At 42.2% G+C, this 21852-nt stretch overlaps 1 protein-coding gene across 1 annotated transcript in view; it reads left to right on the top strand.

Moving 5' to 3' along the window:
- Positions 1-21852, top strand: part of tmem178bb (transmembrane protein 178Bb) — a 63037-nt gene that overhangs the window by 27126 nt on the left and 14059 nt on the right. The window contains exon 3 of the mRNA XM_087830890.1: positions 3979-4092. Within this exon, the coding sequence (XP_087687016.1) occupies positions 3979-4092 (114 nt within the window). The remainder of the gene's footprint in view (positions 1-3978; positions 4093-21852) is intronic.

The following is a 21852-nucleotide window of genomic DNA, read 5'->3' as shown; positions in this document are numbered from 1 at the left end:
CCTAACCGGATTTAGCAAAAGCAGATTGTTTAGTGTTAGTGAAACACAACAATCCAACAGGTCATATTGAGAAAGTTATTTAAATAATAAGTCAAACTTATAGGTTTTGAATATCCTGCCCCCTTTAGCAGGAAACATCAACAGTTGCTGAAACTGTCAGAACCTGTAACTATGGTTGAATTTAAGTGACTTTTAAAGGATCAAGGAAATAGTGCTCTTAAAGTTGCAGTGAAATTCAGTTGAAAACAAACACTTTTTGGACAGAGACCAGACTGTTGAATCTTGTCTGAGAGCTGCAGATAGAATCATTTATATTTATCATATGATGGAGCGCTGCTGCGACCGCAGTGATGCTGCACCGTCCGTCGTGAAGAGAGAGCTGAGTATAAAAGCAAAGCTTTCAATTTACCGGTCGATCTACGTCCCTACACTCACCTATGAGCTGTGGGTAGTGACTCAAAGAATGAAATTGCGAATACAAGCAGCAAAAATGAGCTTCCTCCGAAGGGTGGCTGGCCTCTCCCTTAGAGAGGGTGAGAGGTTCAGCCATTGGAGGGGCTCAGAGTAGAGCCGCTGCTCCTTCACATTGAAAGGCGCCAGCTGAGGTGGTTCGGGCATCTGACAAGGATGCCTCCTGGATGCCTCCTGGATGCCTAATGGGTGGGCATGTCTCACCGGGAGGAGGCCCCCGGGCAGACCCAGGACAACCTGGAGGGATTATATCTCTTGGCTGGCCTGGGAACACCTTGACACCAGCTATAGCCAAAAACCTCCTGAAGGTAAGACACAAGAAGCCAGCTGAACAGTATGAATAAGAGTCAAGCATTTGCTATATGAGCCCTACAGCTGCTACCAGCTGCAGGAGGACGTAGATGCCACTGACATCAACTCCTCACAGTTTCCACAGTGGAAAGTGTCAGAGTGTGGTATCGAGGACGCACAACTCCAAGAAGAGGAGACATTAACCCTCTATTTTTATTTGCCTTCTATACTTTTGACATCACGGCTTCTAAAGATCTCAATGAAGAAACTGTTTTTATTATTCCTTCTGTTCCAGTGTCATATTTATTCAGTTTCTCTTTATTTTGTGTGTTGCTGTGTTTTCAGCTCGGTGTCACATTATAGCCCTTATATGCACTGTAATAATGCAAGCACCTCTATGGGAGTTTGACAGTAGTGCAATCGCTGTTATCACAGTTACACACTAAGAACATACAGTAGTGTAGAGTTTAGAGTTTTATGTGACATCTTGTGAAATAACTGGGTGAATACGTTTGATGTGTGATGTCACTGCGGTGATGTCATTACTCCTATATGATTGGTTCTGGCAGCACATGGTGGAGAGCTTTGCCTGATACTAAACGCTAACATCTTATATCTCTGGGATTACTTTTTTATTAATCGGATTCTGTTTGTTGTGTTTTAGATATAAAATCAGATTTCTAATTGAACAGCTGGATAAAAATTAGGTCAAGCAAAAGGACAACACTGCCAAGCGTAGCAGACAGCGTTGAATTCAAGTGAACTGAATTCAGTTTTATTAATATTGAGCCGCCTGAAGCTGCTAACTTTAGCTGCTGCAGTGGCCCAGCGTGCAGACCTTAAAATCCTGTGACCTCAGTGAACTGAAGCAAAGTCGGCCATAACTCCTCCATAATGATCATGTGATACAGAAGATTATTACACCAAGTTACTGATGCTAACGTTCAATCTATAAGCCCGTTAATCATGAGGTACACACAGAACAGCCTTTCCACATTAAAGCAGTGCAGTGAGCTTTAGCCAAGCAGATCTTTGTAGTTTGTTATAGTTGATCACTCTCTGCTAAAATCACAAAATGTTGTCACTTTGCAGTGTGTCAACAAAAAAACAAACAAACAAACAAAGCAGCACAGCGGTCAGCACTGTTGCCTCACAGCAAACAGGTCCTGGGTTCAATTGCACCATCAGGCGTCTTCCTGTGTGGAGTTTGCATGTTCTCCCCGTGTTTGTGTGCAAATGATTGTGTCCATGTGTTAGCCTGTGACAGGCGGGCGACCTGTCCAGGGTGTACCTGCCTCTTGCCTCTGGGAGAAGCTCCAGCGCCCCCACGACCCTGAAAAGGATGCACAAACAAACAAAAACAGCTGCAGAGAACTGACTGCACTTCAGCAGGGAGGAGTGTGTGACGGTGCTCCATCAGTCCTCCAGAGTAGCTCTGCAGGGGGACGTGTGTGGACGTACGACCTGCTTATGTACTTTCCACACAACACATGGAGACATTGTTGCAACAGGAGAGCTCGATGTTTACAATGTCGGCCAAATCCTTGGCTGTGATGCATTTAATGTGTGTTCATTACAGAGAAAGACCCTTTAACTAACCCTCTTTAGTTTCTTGGGTACAAAGCTTAAGACGTTATTTACCTGTTTTCTGCTTCACAAAGGTGAAATGAAAAATTTGCTCTGCATTATTTCATTTAAAGTTCATTTAAATAATCTCTGGATAATATTAAATGTTTTCTGTGAGATATAGTATTTGAGCATTTTATTCAGTCTTAGCCGTGCCCTCTGTGATTGGAAATATCTGTAAATATCCCTGGATTACATTAATGATGAAGAAAACTTAAAAAAATAAAAAACTAGGAGATTCTCAGCCAACCAGTGCTGGTCCTGTCCAAGCGTATTCAGCAGTAGACGGTCCTCAGCCTCCAAGTGATTAATAGTGATTAACGCTGCCAATAACTTTGCCCATTTGTAAATAGCATCGAAGCAGAAAGTGGGAACTACTTTTTTTGTAAGTTTGGGTAGGGAGCTCGGGGTACGACTTGGGTTTGGTTGTTTTGTCTGTTATTTGGACCTCGGTTCACCTCAGAGTTCATGCTTTTATAGGCAGAGCAATAAACGTCACCTTTGTCTGTGAATCGGCTTTTGCTTGTCTGGTTTTGGGGAGCAACTGTTTGTTAACCCTTATGTTACGCTCACATAAACCACGGTGTAGCTGTGTGTGTGTGTGTGTGTGTGTGTGTGGCAAAGTGTTTCTGCACAGTGTACCAGGGGCACGGACAAAAGTTGTCGTACCATATGCACGAGGTGTGTGTGTGTGTGTGTGTGTGTGTGTGTTCAGGACTGAGGAAATGCATGTGGTGGTATGATTGTCTTGTCTGTGTAATTCAAACCTCCAAAGACTCTAATGATGTCATGTCTGTGAGCCACGTGGCCTCGCCAGCAGTAATGGTGTCAAAAGGAAACGGAGGAAATTACAGCCTCATTATGAACCCACAGCATCACAGTCACTGCTGTGGGGCCACAGAGCTACAGGACGAATGTGTGTAAAGTATTAGCTAAGCTAGAAAAAAGCAGATGAAACAATCGCCTTTATCAAATAGATGTACCTGGAGTAAGCAGAAAATGCAAAGACGGAAAGATGTCTTCATCATATCCATGAAGTATTTTAACTTTTGTAACAAAAGAATTTCCAAAACATTCCAAAAAACTGTATTTTTCCAGTTTATTGAGTAATTGTGCTGTAAATGTAACAACAGCACACAGCAGTATGCAGCAGTGCATTACAGCATTATATTTAGTTATTATACATACTTGCCTTCCTGAGCGTGAATTTAATTTGCTATTTTCATCATAAGTAATGATGTAATTTTTAATTTGAACAAGTCTTTGACAGATTTCTAAATTATTTGTGCTTTCTTGTTTTATGATCGATGCTCCAGCCAACACGGTGCTGTTAGAGTGCACGCTGAAAGCTCTCCTCATTAATTAGTCAATAGTTTTAGAGGAACATCATTTTTCACGCAGCCTTTGTGTTCCTGCTGTGGTTTGATGTTAAAGAGTTTCTTCACCACTGACGCAGGAAGCTGATTGTGTGTCCACTGCAGACGCCGCCTCTCCAGCTGAATCACGTCTGACCTGAAGCTTCTGTTCAGTCTGTGTATGTGAATGTTTGTGTAAATGTTCTGTTTATAAAAACCTTTTGTTCCTTTGCAGGTTCCATCACTCGCTGCTCCTACATCAAGTATCACTATTCCTCAGCTACGATACCCAAAAACCTCTCCTACAACATCACCAAGACGATAAGGCAGGACGAATGGCACGCCCTCCGTAAGTCTGCTGCTTCTCCTTCTGTCACTGAAATCCTTTCATTTTAAGCAGAGATGATTCGGGTCGAGTACATTTGTTTTCTGTCTCTACGCAGTTACATGTTCATATCTATCTATGAACAGATTCAGAATTCCTCCATCTCAATAATGAATTTACTGACTTTCCTCCCTTTTATAGTTTCAGACATTAATAATATTCAAAGGAAAAGGTGGTAAAAAGGCAGGAAACTTACACTAAAATTAAACCTTAATTAAATCAATCGGTGCATTATTATTTTTCCTTTAATTCATCAACACAGGCTCCTCTCTGCTGTTCTGCTGTTGACTAAGTTTTTCTGAAATTCTCTTCTGTGGGACAAAGATCGTTGTAGTCAAAGCAGGAGGTTCACCACAGCGCTCACTTCTTCCCTTCATCTGTTCACCACTTTGTTTTGGAACAAGAAATTTCTTCCACTTTTGACAATAATCCAATAATTAAGGTTTGAAATCTGCTCAAAGAGCGGTCATCTGACTCTGGGCTATTTTCAGGGGGTTCTGTCTGTTATTGTAGGGTCTTTTCTTTAACCCTTTAAAGCCGGTCAGAGCGGCACGCTCCGTTTTGCGTAACTATTTTTAAATCCCGGTAGCTCTGCAACCACGTGAGCTAGCGCAATAATTTTTTTTGCATATGAAACCGGAGGAGTTGTACTTACATCTTATGCCATCAGCTTGTCCTCGGTCACAGTTTCCTTCCACATATAGCTTTGCAAAAACTGCATAAAAAGCGCTTGCAGCAACAAAAACATAATATTCCAGAAACGCGCTTTGGCGATCCGATCAGCTGTTCATAACACTTCCTACGTCCATCAGTGCGAACTATCGCATGTCCGCCATGACCTGCCCGAAACCGGAAGTGACATCATTTTGTGGAAATGTCTTTTTTTTTTTTACCATCAGGGCCTCATGAGCCTATACTGGTGTTTTTAAAAGTTATGTTTGACTTTATGACTTTCTGTGTGGTTTCTGGGATGCTTAGGACTCATATTGCACTGCTGGAAATAGTTTATTTTGATGCATATGCTGCTTTTTTGCAAATTTGCATTATAATATTTATTTTCGTTTTTCCTGCAGTGTATAAAAATTGGTGTATTTCAAAAATAAAACTATGAAGACACTTAAAATAAATTTCCTGTGGTGGGAAACTATTTTGTGCAACTTTTTTGTATTTACAGTTTTGAGGGATAAGCCTCTTAAATTTCTCTAACTAGAAATATATGTTAAAAAAACAAAAACGATTTTCAATTTTTTGGTAGTTTATTGCACTTTTTTGCAATTTATGTAATTACTATGCACTTAATGCAGACATATTATTAAAATCTGGGCTATAATGGTTGTATTGATGTATAGCAACTTGAAATGCTCCCAAAAATGGCTCCACAGCATGTAAACATATAATATAAGCTCTGGCGGACTTGGTTCTATGGTCGGTCTTAAAGGGTTAAAATATAAAACATGCTGAGGAACTATATAAATAAAGTTAAAATTAACTGAAATACTAGAAACCATCTTCAGTGTCTCTGACAGCAGCGTGGTGACTTGTAGAGTCGGTCACTGAGTCACTGAGTTAAATGGAAAAACTCAAACTATCAGTGTGAATAGTCTTTAACGGTCAGCTGACAGAAAAGCTCTAAAACCACACGAGTCATCTTCACATCTCTCTACAATATATTGAAGGTTGAAGCCATGGATGTATTTGTAAATAGCAACTAAATTCTCTAATATTTAATACTTGTTCCTCTCCTTTTTATTGTTGTTATTATTATTATTATTATTTTATTACTACCACTGCCATTTCCTGTTATTTTCTTCTCAGTATAACTGCACTCTCTCTATGTGCTCCTGTAAAGCTGAGGAGCTCGAGCCAAAGAGTTTCATTATGGATAAATGTTGATCTGTACACGACAATGAAACTTAAAACTTGAAATTTGCAATTTTCTGTTTATGTTCTCTGAATAAATATTTAGTGTGCACCAGGTTCTTAGACTTGCACCATAAATGAATAAATGTAGAAACTGAACTTCACCCACTGATTCAGTGTGAATGTGAAAGAAAGAAGAAGAAACAGCCTGAGACGGCCAGGCAGCTAAAAACACTGGACACATTAAAGATAAACAGCTAAATTATGCTTTAGCATAATATTTGTATGAATGACGACATCACACAGAAAGATAAATCAAACAAATATTAGTAACAAAAGCTGCTCTTTCTAAAGCTGATGCTTAGACGTCACACTGAGACTTCAGAGTGTTTCTGGCCAACGCTGCAGAAGGATTGTTGACAGGAAAGTTCTAGTTTGATGCTTAATCTTCTCTAAATATGTTGACACAGTTTTACAGTCATAACACAGCGGTGTCAGGGGAAGGGATTACGTGTTCCCAGGTTCAGGATCAGGCCTTTTGAAGACACAAACACTGACAGCATTAAAAGCTCTTCGGTTATATTATGTAAAGGTGTCTCGTGCCACCAACACAGCTGTGAACACCAGGACACATGGGACACCACTCACAGAAAACATCAAACTGTTCTTATTTTAAATGTTTTTCTGTGATATTTAATTAGTTATGTTTAGTATATTCTCTGTTACTTTGCAGTGTATGTTTTATTTTCCCTGCAATGATAATAATCCTGGTTGCTGTGGCCCCGTGTGTCTTCCTCTGTGGTCGTTTTCATGTTTAGCTTTTCCAGTCATTGCTGGTTGATGCACTAAAGCTAATGTCAGTGTTACCACAGACATTAGCTTTACAACAAGAGAGGCTTATGTTGCAATTAATCAGCTCTGTGTGAACACATTTAGCTAAAATGTAACAAATATTCATTTACATTATAGTTCAGAATTACAGCATATTTCCTGCAGTCAGCAGCAAATCCTCTGTTTGTTTTCACGTCTTTGGCAGTTCGTAGTTTTACATTCTGCAGACTCAACTCTATCAAGTGTTAAGACATTATTGACCCCAAATCATATCAGACGTTTTAGCCTGACATTGGTCTCAATAAGGGAAATAGTGGATGTATCCAACATCTATAAAATGCACTGTAGGTTTGACTAAAGAAAGAAAAGGGATGGATGCATCTCATCTCCATCATCGTGGCAAAGTCAAAGAAACACGCAGCTCATAGTTATGACAGGAAGGTCAAAACTCTCCAGTCTGAGATGTTTAATATCTTCACTTCAGTGACAGGTTAGTGAGTCGGTGTCGTCCGATTCAACAGACGGACAGACAGTGGCTCAACTTTTGTTTTCATTAGATTTATTTTCATTTTAAATTGAAAAACAAACAAACAAAAATCTCACAACTATGGCACACAGCAAACAAACAACTAACTACAACATGGCAGGCCATTGTGACCACAGGAGCACTCCTAGGTGCACACACTTGTATCCATGGAAACATCAGACACCCGAAAACCAAACACAAAAACTAATAACATAATGAAAACAATAATAATAACATAATAACTATTACATTATTATTAATTACAGAAAGAATTAGAACAAAAAACAAAACAAGAACTCAAAGTCGTCAAAACAAAAAGCACAGAACACGTCATACGAACCCCCCCCCCACCCCCCCTCTACCCCTGTATGGCCTCATCACATTCGTGTATGCAGACAGCCCATATTTACACCTGTCTATAGAAGCCCCCATGCACAGGAATCAACACCCCCCACGATAAAACCGCAGCATTCAGGAAGTCGAGTCAGGAAAGTCCAACCGGGGGTCAACTCAAAGCAGACCCGGGGGGGGCTCGTGTCTCCTCTATGATCTGTTAGGTCCAGAGACGGTAGTACTGCCAGGAAGGAGCCCCAGATGTTTTCAAAGGCTCCATGTTTCCCTTTACGACGATGTCTTCTCAGGAGTGCAGTAGCTCATCAATCCAGTGTCTCAGTGTTGGGGAATTTTCAGCTTCCCAATGTAGCAGAATACGTATTTTCACTGCTGTACCTGCAAGTAAAATAAAATATTTCTTATGATAATTCACGTTGATAGTGCCTGTGTCACCAAGAATCCATAGTTTTGGGTCCAGTTGATTCGGATCCCCATTGAGATTGTTTCAATGGTCTCCAGAACTCTTCTATCACTGGGCAGCATGTGCAGGAGATCACCATCTGTCACCTTACATCTCAAGCATCTGGGGGGGAATTACTATGTAGCCTGTAAGGGGGGTAATATATCCTATGAAGTATGTTAAATTGCATTTGCCTGTTTTGTAGAAATTAACAGTCTGTGCCTGTCATTCTACCTCTTCATAGACATGGCCCAGGTCCCGTTTTCTTTTTATGGACGCTTTGTTGTGATCAGGTAACTTTCATTGATAATAGCCTCCATGGTTTGGTGCAACGATGGGTTTCAAGAGGAGTTTCTTTTGGTATCTCGGGGAACAACCCTTTGGATTTCTCTTTGACCCTTATCTTATTTCTTGCTCTCTTATTTGTAGGAATTTGAAGAAACTTTGTCCTGGGAGTTTGAATTTTTCCTTTAGTTGTTGAAAGTCAATAAATGTGTCATTATTGTATAAGTCAGCAACAGTTCCAATATTTCTGTCCTTCCATCCCTGCAGTGTTGAGTCAGCAATGTGATGAGAGAGGTCAGGGTTGCCCCATAGGGGTGTCCTTCTAAGAAAGGAGATATTTATTTTCAGTGAGTGGGATTCCTGCCAGACGCAGAAGGTGTTTAATGTTATCAAATTGTTTGTGAGCTTGGATAGACGTGTTTTTGTACCTAAAAATAGATCATCTTTTAATGGGGGTTCACCTCATGTTGTTCTATTGGGACCCATCGAACCATCACTGCTCTCTGCATGCAGACAGATCCAAATTGATCGGTACTGGGAGGCAAGATAATAGTTCCTAAAGTTTCCCTTAAATACGGGGCCTGCAGAGAGGTGAGTTTGACTCTTGGATTTTTCTTTTGCCACATGAAAGAAGTTACAAGTTTATGAAGCTCTTTGAAGAAACTTTTGGGAACATTTGTAGGGAGACATTGAAGTAAGTAAATGAATTCATCTGAGAGTATAGGGGCCAATTGCTTGTTTGTTGAAATCACATTAGATCACTTTAGTCTGCCCACTCGGCAGATCTTTCAGAGAACGTTGGGCTTCAGCAGGAGTGGAGAAAACTTTGATGGATCCCTGGTGCCTGATGTGAAGCTGAGCTGGGTACATCAGAGCATATTCAATCTCCTCTCTCAGCCTCTGTTTCATGGAACTCGTCTCGTCTGCGTTGCAGGTCTGCAGGTCTGCAGGTCTGCAGGTCTGCAGGTCTGCGTTGCAGGTCTGCGTTGCAGGTCTGCGCTGTAATCCGGAAAGAAAAATATCTTCTTATTCTCGTATGTCATCTCTCCCCTACTTCTGGCCAGTCGGAGGACTTTCTCTTTGTCTCTGAAGTTCAGGAACTTAGCGATGGGGGGCCGCGGTCTGTCCGACTTCTTCCCGACGCAGTGCGCTCGTTCAAGGGTGATGTGTGAGGTGAAGCTATCATTCCCCATGATTTGTGGTATAAATTTCTCCTTCTGCTTGCTCAGAGATGTTCAGTATACTAAGGTTGGACCTCCTGCTGTGGTTCTCCAAGTCGTCAATTTTATCTCTGCGTTGCGTTGTCAATTTCTCCATTTTGTTGCGTGCATCTTTAATGTCGTCTTCGTTTGCGCTCATTCGCGCTTCCATCTCCTCAACCTGCTCTGAAAGCGCATCGAGAGAGGATTCAATTTTCGTCAGCGTTGTTTGTATGTCGGCCGTTTTTGGTCAGTGTGGTTCGTGAGGTCTTCTTTAGTTTCCTCGATAGCGTTGAGAAGTTTGCTAACTGGCTATTCCTCCTCCCACCCGCCATATTTCTTGTTGCTACTGCGTGCAGGTGCTTGAAGTTTTATCCGTTTTCGTTCGTTTTGTGTGTCGACAATCATAACGTGCCGTCTCTGCAGACGCCTGTACAGATCCAACGTTGTATTTGCAGTATCCACTTTACTAACATGCTCGTGTCCTTTTGTGCAATAACATCATCTCCATATGTCTGCTACTGAAATGTCTTTAACACGACGGCACACAAACTGAAACCTGCACAGAAGGAAAAAACTTTTTATTTCTTTCTCTCTATCTGACACGCAGAGAACTGAAGAACTTTTGTAACTCAAGTAATCACATAATTGTAACTGTAATGTAATTTTAGTACAGCAATACTTTACTGCATTACTGAAAAATGTAGTGTGATTACAGAAGCCCAGCACTGCCAGCGAGTGGTGCTGATGTTGGTGAGGATAGTCCATGATGGAGTTTGTTTAAGGACTTCTTCTTCACCACAGCTTCAAAGGTGTCCCAGCCAATCAGAGACCAGCTTCTCTGATCTGTTTATTCAGTGATGTCACCAGCTTTGATTCTGCCTCCCCAGCAGACTTCAGCACACTCCACGTGCCACAGCTAATCTTCAACACTTTGCTTCACATGTTGAAGGATCTGAGGTTACCGAGGAGGAGCCGCTCGTCCCTTATGCAGCCTGGGTCTCGCAGTGCAATCGATGTAGATGTAGAAGCACGTTGAGGTAACTGTTGCTGGGATTTGGTGGTTCACCCTGGTACCTGTACTCCTCCATCACATCAGCATCCGGTCCCAGGATACAGACAGTGTAATTGTTGTCTTCCTTCTGAAATTGATCTTCATCTCTCTGCTCTTATATACTTTCAGAAGCAGACGATTTCTCGCAGACGACTCCCTAAAACCATCCACTAGCTCCTCCTCCTGCTCCCCACTAATACTTTCACCACTGCAGAATTAATAGAGCAGTTCTTCATGTTGCATGAGCCATGAAAGTTTGAGGTGTACAAAGTGAAGAAGAATGAAAGCAGCACTGCCTCTCGTGCAGCTGCTGTTCTCCACATCTTCAACTCAGACATGCCCAGTTTTGTCAGCACTGTCATCAGTGTTGGGGAGTAACGGAATACATGTACCGCCGTTACGTATTTAAAATACAAAATATGAGTAACTGTATTCCGTTACAGTTACCGTTTAAAAAGGTGGTATTTAGAATACAGTTACTTTGTTGAAATAAATGGATTACACGGCGGTACTTCCCTGTTTCATATTGTGGCGGGTCAGGACTGTTTGGGTTTTGTTTGACAGCTACGTTCTGTTGTTCCAGGCAGCGTTACGGTTGCCATGGTTACAGGGTGACGCTCTCTCTCTCTGTGTTTCCTGGGTGAGAGAGCGCCTGTTGTTGTTGTTGTGCTAAGCTAACAGGCAGAATGCTACAGGTATAGCTCTAAAGAATGTAGCATCATGGGCAGTGTAGTCCGTGCTGCAGGGAGAATGGACTGCCATACCCGTTATGTGTCTGTGAGCGAGGGAGGGAGAAAAAGGAAAAGTACGAGCTGTCATCGAGCAGAAACGGGAGCTGGAAGCATGTAAATATAATAATAACCACTGCAGCCAAGAAGAGAGCCTGACGAGCCCAGCTGTAAGTAAGCTATTAAGACTCAACTGTACACCGTGTTCGTGTTTTCCTCTGAAACAATAAGTTCTGTTGGAGCAGCCTTTCAACGCCTCTCTCTGTCTCTGCTACCAAAGTTGACCCAGACAACAAAGTAAAGCTAGTTTTCAGCTACGAGCCGACACAGAACCCACCGTATTAGCCAGAGGTCCCTTTACTACGGTTCGGAGCCGCGGACCTTCAGTAACAGTAATAAATCACAGCAATAGTACATTCATGTAGTTGTAAACAGCATTATAATATATTAAGTAATCCAAAGTATTCAGAATACGTTACTCTCATTGAGTAACGTAACTGAATACGTTACAGAATACATTTTGGGGCATGTAATCTGTAATCTGTAATGGAATACATTTTAAAAGTAACCTTCCCAACACTGGCTGTCAGGCACATAGTAATCCATGTTTACAGACCTTTCTTGTAGCTTTTCTCTTTTTTCTTTAGCTCTATGTGCAAAACTACTGCAGCTTCGTTGCTGGGTGATTCTTAGTAACTGGGGTCCTTGGCTTGTGGTGGGAGTGCTGGTCTTGGCTGCCCGTTGCCTTTAGTCCTCTGCAGCTCTTGCCATTGGCCATCGGGGCTCCGTGTGGCTCCTCCCTTTTCCTTTTTCACTGGGACAGACGGCCTCAGGTCAGAAGTCTTGGGGAGCTGTGACAGGCGTTACCTGCTGTCCAGCAGCCGAGTTCTCTGATGAGTATTTGCAGCAGCTTTGCTTTCACCATGAGATTATTAACCTCTTAAGCCCCAAGCCTACCTGATCTCGTGCTTTTTGCCCCCGTATCAGGGGGCGTTGGGGCTTAAGAGGTTAATACTGGCTACACTTGGTAGGAGTAAAGTATGTGTGTGAATTAGACAGATGGGCGTGTTTGCACCTTTCTAACATCGTCATGAACAATAAACAGCTTGAAGTTAAACAAATTCTATTTGTTGATGGGCCAATCTTTGTTTTGTATAATGAAAACAAAGATTGGCCCAAGCTTACACATCGATGTGCAGCCTGTCTCTGGAAGCGAACCACCAGCTGAGTAACCCCACTTCATCTCAGACTTTCTCGGCTGTTTGGTCAGCAGGCAAAGTTTAATAGTTTGCTGTTCATCTTCACAGATGTCAACAACCACATCCACCCACACTGCCTCAGGCCTTGTATGGATTAAGTAAGAATGACAACGAAGTCTTGACTTTCATCAAGTGTGTGAAATTGAGCTCAGGCTGGGCTGACAATTTCTCTCCCTCCTATTACACAGATTTAAGGAAACAGTGTGGCGACACTGACAGCGCTTCAAAGACTCGAGGATGAACATGTTACTCATTTGTTTCTGTCAGTCAAACAAAGCTGCAGCGACTCGTGCAGCTGAGAACCAAAAAGGCTTTTCTGTTGCTGCTGAGCATCAAAGCAGCAGCAGAGAGGACAGAATATCCACTTCCAGCCGTCAACGCTGGGACGTGTTTTCATACTGGAGCTCAGGGATTTGGTTTCTTCAAGAAGAATAACAAGCTGCAGAAAGCTGCCAGTGAGTGACGGCGTATCAGCCGAGGCAGCGGCTAAAGGTTGTGGCTGAAGCTAATTGTTCACCCGGCAGCCGCTCCCACTCAGCCTTTTTGCACTGATATCACAGCTGCAGTTGGTAATTATGGTGTGGAAGCCCTGCGAAAAGATGACAGGGCTTTACACACTCAGACGCTTTGGTTTACTGCTGTTTAAAACATGCAGGTCACTGCTTTAGGAAGCTGAGGAGGAGTAACCTGCACCCTGCACTTCATCACCACTCCCACATAAACAAACAGATTGCCTCCCTCAGCATTTGGCTTATACAGGAGATTAAATCATCCACGGGACTCTGTGAATCTGTGCTTGGATGTTGAATCATAGATGCTTCCCAGTATTAGTGGAAACCAGTACACACCATCTGATATCAAGTTATGTTTATCTCTGTAGACGGGTTGGTAGAGTTAGGCGTCTGTCTCTCTGCCAGCTGTTGACGTCACTGTCCATAACCAGCCCGTTCCCACTCCCGTAACATGCCAACGTTTTGTCACGTCCCGCGGCGTTCCTAAGGAACGCGAAAGGAGACCTTCGGCGTTCTTATGGTACGCGGCGGGTTCTGGGCGGAATCCAGTGCAATGACGCTCCCGCAGTAATAGACGTTCCAGCCCTGTATTCCAGCCCTAAACCTAACCTTATCCCTAACCCTAACCATAACCTTTTTCCTGAGGTTAACCAGGACTTTAATGATGTTAAATAGCGTGTTTCTAAGCGATTTGAAGAAAAAGAGCGAACATGTGTAGATTGAGTCCATACGGTTCTCATATTTCCTCATTTTTCCGAGGTCGTCATTTAGGAACGTGGTGGGTAGCCGAAAACGTAATATGTTGACGATTTGTCACCTAGCGTAAAATGTTACGCTTTGGGAGTGAGAATGTGTTGCCATAACATGTTGGTTTTTCTAAGGTTCAGCATGTAAATGACATTTCCTTTGTTTCCTTTGACTGCTTACGCTGTGATCGGTGAGCCTTCTCAATGAATTAAATTCACCTCCTGAAAAGTTTCCCATCTGGGTCAATGTCAGGCTTGGCCGGACTCGCTGCTTTTCCAAGTAATAATACAATTATGTTTGAAGGTGTAAGTTAGGGATAAAGGGAGGGAGCCAGCTGATATGGAGGAGAGAATGAAGGCAGATATATTTTGTCAGCAGGAGACCAGGAGGAAGGTAAAAAGGCCAAGATCACGTGAGGTGGAGTCAAGCTGTTCTATCATGGTGTAGTAATAAAGAGGTAATAGAGGTAATCTTGACAAAAGAAGGTGTTAATAGTGTTTGAGGGGATAAGTGTGAAGGTGGAAACTGAAAGGATCATGTTGATTGTTGTCACTGTCTATTAGAAGGGAACGAGGAATTCTAGAGTAAGTCGGATGAAGTTGTAGAGAGAGTCTCCAGAGAGGACGCAGCAGAGATTGGTGCAGACGTCAGTGGACATAAGGGAATAGAGACAATAAGGAGGTGTAGGGTGGGGACGGTGTTGGATGGATGCAAAAGGACAGATGTGAAAAGGATGGAAATGACAGTGGTGAATACATATTTGAAGAAGACGAGGAACACTCCCTCTTCTTAAAATATCCTATACAGAAAGTGGAACGTGAAAGAGATGCAGCAAAAGTGCAGCTAGGAAGCATTGGATGGTAATCTGTAGCACGAGTTTGGAAATGCAAAGCAAGTGAGGGCACAGGCCAATGATGCTGCAAAGAGTTCAGAGATTAGACGAGACAGACTCTGGGTGGGAGGGAAGATTACCTAACACTAGCTAGCTCCTAGCTAGCTAGTGTTAGCTAGCTAGGAGCTAGCTAGCTAACACTAGCTAACACTAGCTAGCTAGGAGCTAGTGTTAGCTAGCTAGGAGCTAGCTAACACTAGCTCCTAGCTCCTAAAACTTAAACAAATGAAGGATTATGATCAGAGATGAGGTCAGAAGGATCCCGAGGATATGGAAATGTGATTAAAAGGAAGGTTAACAGTTTTTAGAACTGATGGAAGTTTGAGGAGAGCCATGAAATGAGCTGCTCTTGAAAACTCGTCAGTGATGGTGAATGTCAATTCACCATTACAGGAGGAAAGACGTGACAAAATGTTGTGTTATGAAAGACCACGACCTGCTATGAGCTGGTAACAACTGCAATAGCGGACGCACTAGATGTGCTTCTGGTGAAAACAGGGCAGACCACAGAGAAGCAGATGTGCTTTAAGTGACTTCGAACATGGCATGTTTGTTCGTGCCTTGTTGATGCCACGGGCCAGATGAGAATTATAATCAAGTAAATGGACTGGTTCTTATAAAGCACTTTTCTACTCTTAGCTCTCAAAGCGCTACAACGACGTGTACGCATCAGAAAGCAGCTTGGGGTCAGCATCTCGTCTGCGCCCTGCAGACTGAAACAGACAACCACCAGCCTTCCCATTAGTAGGTGACTCAACCACCGGAGATGTAGCCACCCCACAGCATGCAGAAGAGCATAAATGTACGCCACATCCTTCCTTTTTACTGATGAGCTAGCAGAAGACTACACCTGAAGATTACCTGAGACCACCTGAGAACAGGAAATGAGGCTATAATTCATACTGGCAAACTAAAACTGGACAATAGAAGAGTTGAAATACACCCGGTCTTCAGAGTCTCAAGTTTTGCTGCAGTGTGGGGTTAGGGTTAGGAATGGGTGTGAATGTGGGAAGTCTAAATGTTCATTATACATGATGGGTACATGATGAAACCCCCACACGAGAAGCATTATTACAGCAATTCTGAACTCTTAGTCATGCAGTTTTTCCATCTATTATCACGATTAGCCTCTCCTGGCTGCTTTTTTAAAGCATTATATTGCAAAAAGTGTCTTGATGCGTGCTCAACCATCCAGATAAGTAAATCCCAAAAGGTTGTTTTTGTTCATAGGAAGTGATCTATTATAAATAAATCTGTGCCAGTTGTCTCTAATCTTCATTTGTAATCTTTGCTCTCAGCGTTGCTTCAAACCAAACCTGCTTTCTTAGAGCTAAACTTCTCGTTACTGTATCTGGAACAAACTGTTCAATAACAGCAGCCGAACTGAAGCAGCATTCAGGCTCTTTTGAACAGCTGCCAGATGCATTGAGTTAATTTCATAATTTTCAAATTTGCCCTTTCAGTCTACCACATGTTCAAAGCTGATGAGAGAAGGGCCGATACATGCAGTATTTATTTACGAGGTCCAAGACTCATCGAGCTGCAGGTACGAGGATCCCCTCACACTGTCTCATCTGCACCAGTGCTGCTGGTCTTTTCTGTCAGCCTGGATCATCATATTCTGTGCCAACAGGGATTAAAGCTAAATGAATTACACTTTATGATGATAACAACATATTTAAACCTAATGAAAACGGTTTCTGACTGACGAGAGAAACATTACTCACAAACACACAAACATATAAGCATGCAGTGTATCTGCAGGTTTCAGGCGTGAGCATCATCTAATATTGCTATGGACTCATGCTTTCTTGTGACCAATAGGAAAAATAATTAAGCATCATTAACGAGGCTGAAACCTCAGAGAAACACAGCGCTGTCAGTCCTGGATGACCTCATTAAAGTTTATGTCGTGATTATTGGTTCAGTTGTATTCAGCCACGTGACCACAGCCCCTGCAGGACAAGTGATGCATCACTGCTCATGAATACAAACCTTAGTCTGGGGGGAAGAGCTCCAAACCATCTCAGTCCAGCAGATCAACAACTGTCTAATAAAGACCAACTTCACTGGTACGATTCTCACGCTCATGTTTGTCAAAGCTCCAGTCCTCCTCCTTGTTCATACAATGTGCAAAAATACGTAGATCGAGTCAGATACTGAGCTGACTGTGAATGCTTAGGAGCCTGGGTCGGCCCCAGCATGAAAAAACAAACAAACTGTTGGTGTAGTAAAGAAAATGTGCAGCTATAAGACTGACTGATCAAACAAAAGCATCGTTTTCTGTGAGAGGGAAATGTCTGTGAAGGTTCTCAGTCATCCAGGTCATGGTAGTCTAAGGAGCTTGGAAAGAAAAGCGTCTGGACTTCTTTAGGTTTCTTGAAGACGTTTACCTCTCAGCTGAGAAGCTGAGAAGAAGAATAGAGTTTAGCTGATCTCATCATCATTGTTAAATCAGCTAACGTCAAAGTTCACCTGCAGGTTCGACCACGATGGGTCAAAATCCAAACGACAGCTTTAATATCAAAATATTGATGTTTTGCATTTAGTCATTGTCGCGAAATCGATCAATGTAGAGCAGTGAGACAAACCACGGAGGCCCCAGAGAAGTGCAATCAAACGATGAGCTTATTAACACACAGGAGAAAACATCAGCATATGTCTTCTGACAAAAATGGGGTAGTGGGTAACAGATTAAAATAGGGTCCAGACATTAGTCACAGTGAATGGTACATCTTCTACATCTTTAATAGCTATAAGCAGACATAGAACTTCTCTTTTCTATAACATCTTCCATACAAGGTAATAAACTTCAAGCCCTCAGGGCCTCTGGGGCTAATTATTGACTCTGGTCATCTGTTGCCAGGTAGAGTAAAATATAGTGAGACACCAAATGAGTTAAGGCCTCAGGCCTGACACATTCCTAGATGATATGTGTTATATATAGGCTGTATCCCAATTCAGGGTCTGCAGCCTTAAAGGTCCACAAGGGCCGCGTACTTAAAGACCGCTAAGGCCGGAAGTGCGAGGCTTGTGAAATGGGACGGTCTAGCCTCCGTTGCGCTGCCCAGGTTGCCTAGCAACCATGATACTAACAGCTGGAAACGTTTCATACAGCTTTGTTTGACAGAAATGAAGGAGAACATCTTTTGTTCATTTGTTTGTTTCTACATGAGCTTTGATCATTCTCTGATTAAGCTCAGCTATTGAACGGCGTATATTTTAAAGTAAAGGCTTTAAAACCAAGTTAGTACAAACGTCACTAATGTCACATGACTCTGCTGACATGTGGCCAACAGGAATGTTTTATGTTCTTCGTTATTAAACATTTGCACATAAATAAGTGACATAATATTCAGTACTTACTTAAAGTTTACTCTTCGGCGCCCCTCATCCGCCGTTTTTTTTCGGCAAAATTATCCACACCCACCGCCGCGCTATGCATTCTGGGATATGTTGGGCCACAAAGTCTACACCGCCACGTCCTTAAAATTCAGGGAAATGAAGGACGCATTTGAGGGCCGCATTTCGAGCAGCCTTTGAATTGGGACAGCCTTCGTCGCTGTGACGTAATCGGCCTTAAAATGCCTTTAAGGCTGCAGACCCTGAATTGGATACAGCCGTATTGTAAGCATGCATTGCAATCATCCTTCTATGTTCCAGTTTCCCTCAGCATGGATCACCTGGACAGTCACGCCAGTGAAGCTTAAGACCCTTAATGAACCGAACATCAACTCAAAATAAGCACAAATATGCAACGTGTATGAAATACTTCTGACCGTACCTGTAATAAAAGTTAACATAATGGATCCTCAAATGAACATCTTCAATAAACAACTTTAATGCAACATCAATACTGTGAGAAATATTATTAGATGGAATAATGCTGTAAAGAATGTTATTAATGCAGTTATAATGATGCAGGTTATATGGCAGCAATAAAATAATTTCTGTATCTCCACATCATGTAACAGAAAAACAAATACAGCTCAGTGAAGAAATGTTTAACATCTTGCTTCGATTTTAATGACTGGAAATCTGACCATGCTTTCAAAGAAAAGGTCAAAAGGTTACCAAAACATTAAACCAACAAACAAAAAACACATGAATCTTTTCAACAGCAGAATGAAGATGAACTTATGCAAAGGCTAATCCAACAACACGTCACTGATCAGGTTTGCAGTGATAGTCTGGGTAGATTTCTACTTCTGCACCCGCGTTGCACAAATAACAGGAGAGATTAGGTCGCAGTCAAAAGGAATCGTGCAGCAGAAATAAACACTGATATTCTTCTTTAAATAAGCAGATTCTGTTGTTCTCTGCGATATTTACACGACAGTCACACAGTAGAAAACCAATGAGCTTCATTAAAACTTGATTTACTGGAAGAACAACGTTTCTTTTCTCCTTACTTTGATGTGTGTTGTCTCAGTGCATTGCTGTACTTTCCATACATTTAATGTGTTGCCATAGCAGCAGAAGGATGATGAGTCCGTGCTGCATTTTCTTCCCTCGCTGCTTCCTATTCGTTAATCCGGTTAGTCACATCACAGAGCTTCTGTATCCACCAGCCCAGAAATCCTCGAGTCATTTATGGTGACTTAAGTAAGGAAGAAGAGGAGCGAGAGACAGAGCTTAGCTTACTATTACCAGCTGCCACAGGAGATTTCACAGAGTCGCACGATGTTCTTAGTGTACTCTAATTACCTCCAAGTTAGCCACCTAAAGCGCAGCATCGTTGCTCTCTATATGCAGTAAAGCATGTGGTGAAGAACGCTGGAGGATGCTCATCAAATAAACCCTGTTACAGTTTCATTAGTGGCATACATGTGAAATCAGACTAGCACAGAACATTTAGCTACAGCCAAACATGGTGGTGTTAGATCATTGATGGGACAGTGTGTGGCGATGAGTTCATGTCCTGAAGCTCAAACACATCAGTAAGTCCACCTGTGAACGGCTCAAAACCAAAATGAAGGTTGTGAAGTTGCCCAGTGAAAGTTGTGGACGTCTTTTCAATGTCAGACTTTTTAATATTGCTTCTGTCAGCTCTGCTGTCACATGTGGAAGGTTTACTCATGTTTACCACTGGGTGGCTGAAGCTCAGGAGGTACAGCAGTTTGCAGCAGGGTTTTAATAGTTTTGCAATTTTCATTAGTTTTTATTTTTATTTAGTTTTGACTTCAGATTTTCAAATTTATATCAGTTTTAATTAGTTTTTACCAATTGTTTGCTAGTTTAGTTTAGTTTTTATTTTTTGAAAATCTTTAGTTTCAGTTTAGTTTTGATTAGTTTCAGTTATAGTTTTAGTTGTGTTTGCAATAATTAAGTGTAACAAAATCCCAGTTTCATCATATCAGTCATTCTGCTCATCCTTGGGTATGTTGCTATTCCAGCTACCATACTGCACCCTGGACAGGTCGCCTGTCTGTCGCAGGGCTAACACGCAGAGACAGACAACTCACATTCCCACCTATGGGTTCTTTAAATAAATAAAGGCAGATGAACAACCATTGATACCAGGCAACTATAAAATGTATATCTTGGCCCCAATGAGACTATTAACTCTTGCAGCACCGGGTGTTCGTAATTTTGGTTCAAGTGAATTGATAAACTTTTTGAAGGTAATTGACTCACACAGTTGTGTAGATATCCCCGTCCTGTTGTCTCGGGATGCATCACGCTGCCTTGCCTGGGGTTAGCTTCTGTTTCTGGGGATGAGGGTTGAGTGTGCTCCCTTACCTTCTCAAGCTAAGCTAGGTTAGCCTTCTTGTGTGAGCTTTTCAAGTGCACTTTAAGGTTTGTGGGATTTTTTTCCCTTTAGAAATGTCCCTCATAATTTGTCTGTTTCCACTACAAGACACTTGCTTTATCCAAAACACAGTCATATTCAAAGTAATCCCAAATTGGACTCTGGCTCCCGACTTTTCCTGACATGATTCTGCGCGTGGACGGAGCAGCGACACAGACGACTCGACTAACGTGCTGCCACCTGCTGGCATAATGAGACACAGCAAGAAAAAAATCTGGAAACTAAACTTCATTTTCACCCTTGACTCTTGTATGACACGCACACATCAATGAAAACTAAACACATTTTTGCTATAAATTCAGTTAGTTTTAGTTAGTTTTGTGAACACTCATTATAGTTTTAGTTAGTTTTCCTTTTTTTGTTTTTATTTTTATTTCCGTTAACGAAAATGTTTTTTCACTTCTAGTTTTTGTTATTTCGTTAGTTTTCGTTAACGATAATAACCTTGGTCTGCAGAGTGTGAATGTGTGTGAATGCAGTGAGGAAGCACTCAGTTTAGAGAAAGTGTGTGATTAGGTGAAAGTGGCATGTTGTTTAGAGCACGCTGAGTAATCTGTGACAGTAGAAAAGCGCTAAATAAGAATCAGTCCATTCACTGTGCGAACAGATTTTCTCCATGTTACTTTTGCACTATTGGCTTGATTAAGGACACATTAGGCATCTGGAGCCAGAGCTGAAACTGTTCTGGGCCAGCACAGGGCCAGCAGCTGGCCTTATGCTGGCCCATGTGTGGGCCACCAAAGAGCCGTCATTCTTTGCAGTATGTGGGCCACGTGTAAGCACATTGTGTGGGCCAGATCCAGGCCATACCAGTTTTGCACAGAGATAACACAGACAATCCAAAGAGGGCTGAACACACACAATATATACACAGAGGGAAACGAGGAAATTGCACACAGGAGGGAGACACAGCTGACACTAATCAGACGAGACAAGGCCGGGAGGAAGAAAAACCAATTACACCGAAGCACAGGATGCCAGACTCTCCAGAGTAAAACAGGAAGCATGAACATCGAACCAAGAACATGAGACACAACACGAGGAACACGAGGGAGAAGAGAACATCTACACACGGGAAATAACCAGACAACCAAATGAATGAATATTAATAATCACAAAACATAAACACGGCGTCTCCAGACTCTGACATGAGCTGAAACAAACGTGCGCATTGACAAAGACTCTCCTTCACAACTTCTCTCAGTCCATCGACGATCACAGTCACG

Source organism: Neolamprologus brichardi, chromosome 17 (genome assembly GCF_056152115.1).
Source record: "Neolamprologus brichardi isolate AB-2024 chromosome 17, ASM5615211v1, whole genome shotgun sequence".
Classification (NCBI taxonomy): domain Eukaryota; kingdom Metazoa; phylum Chordata; class Actinopteri; order Cichliformes; family Cichlidae; genus Neolamprologus; species Neolamprologus brichardi.
Note: the sequence above shows the minus strand (reverse complement) of the source record. Positions and strands in the feature narration are given on the sequence as shown.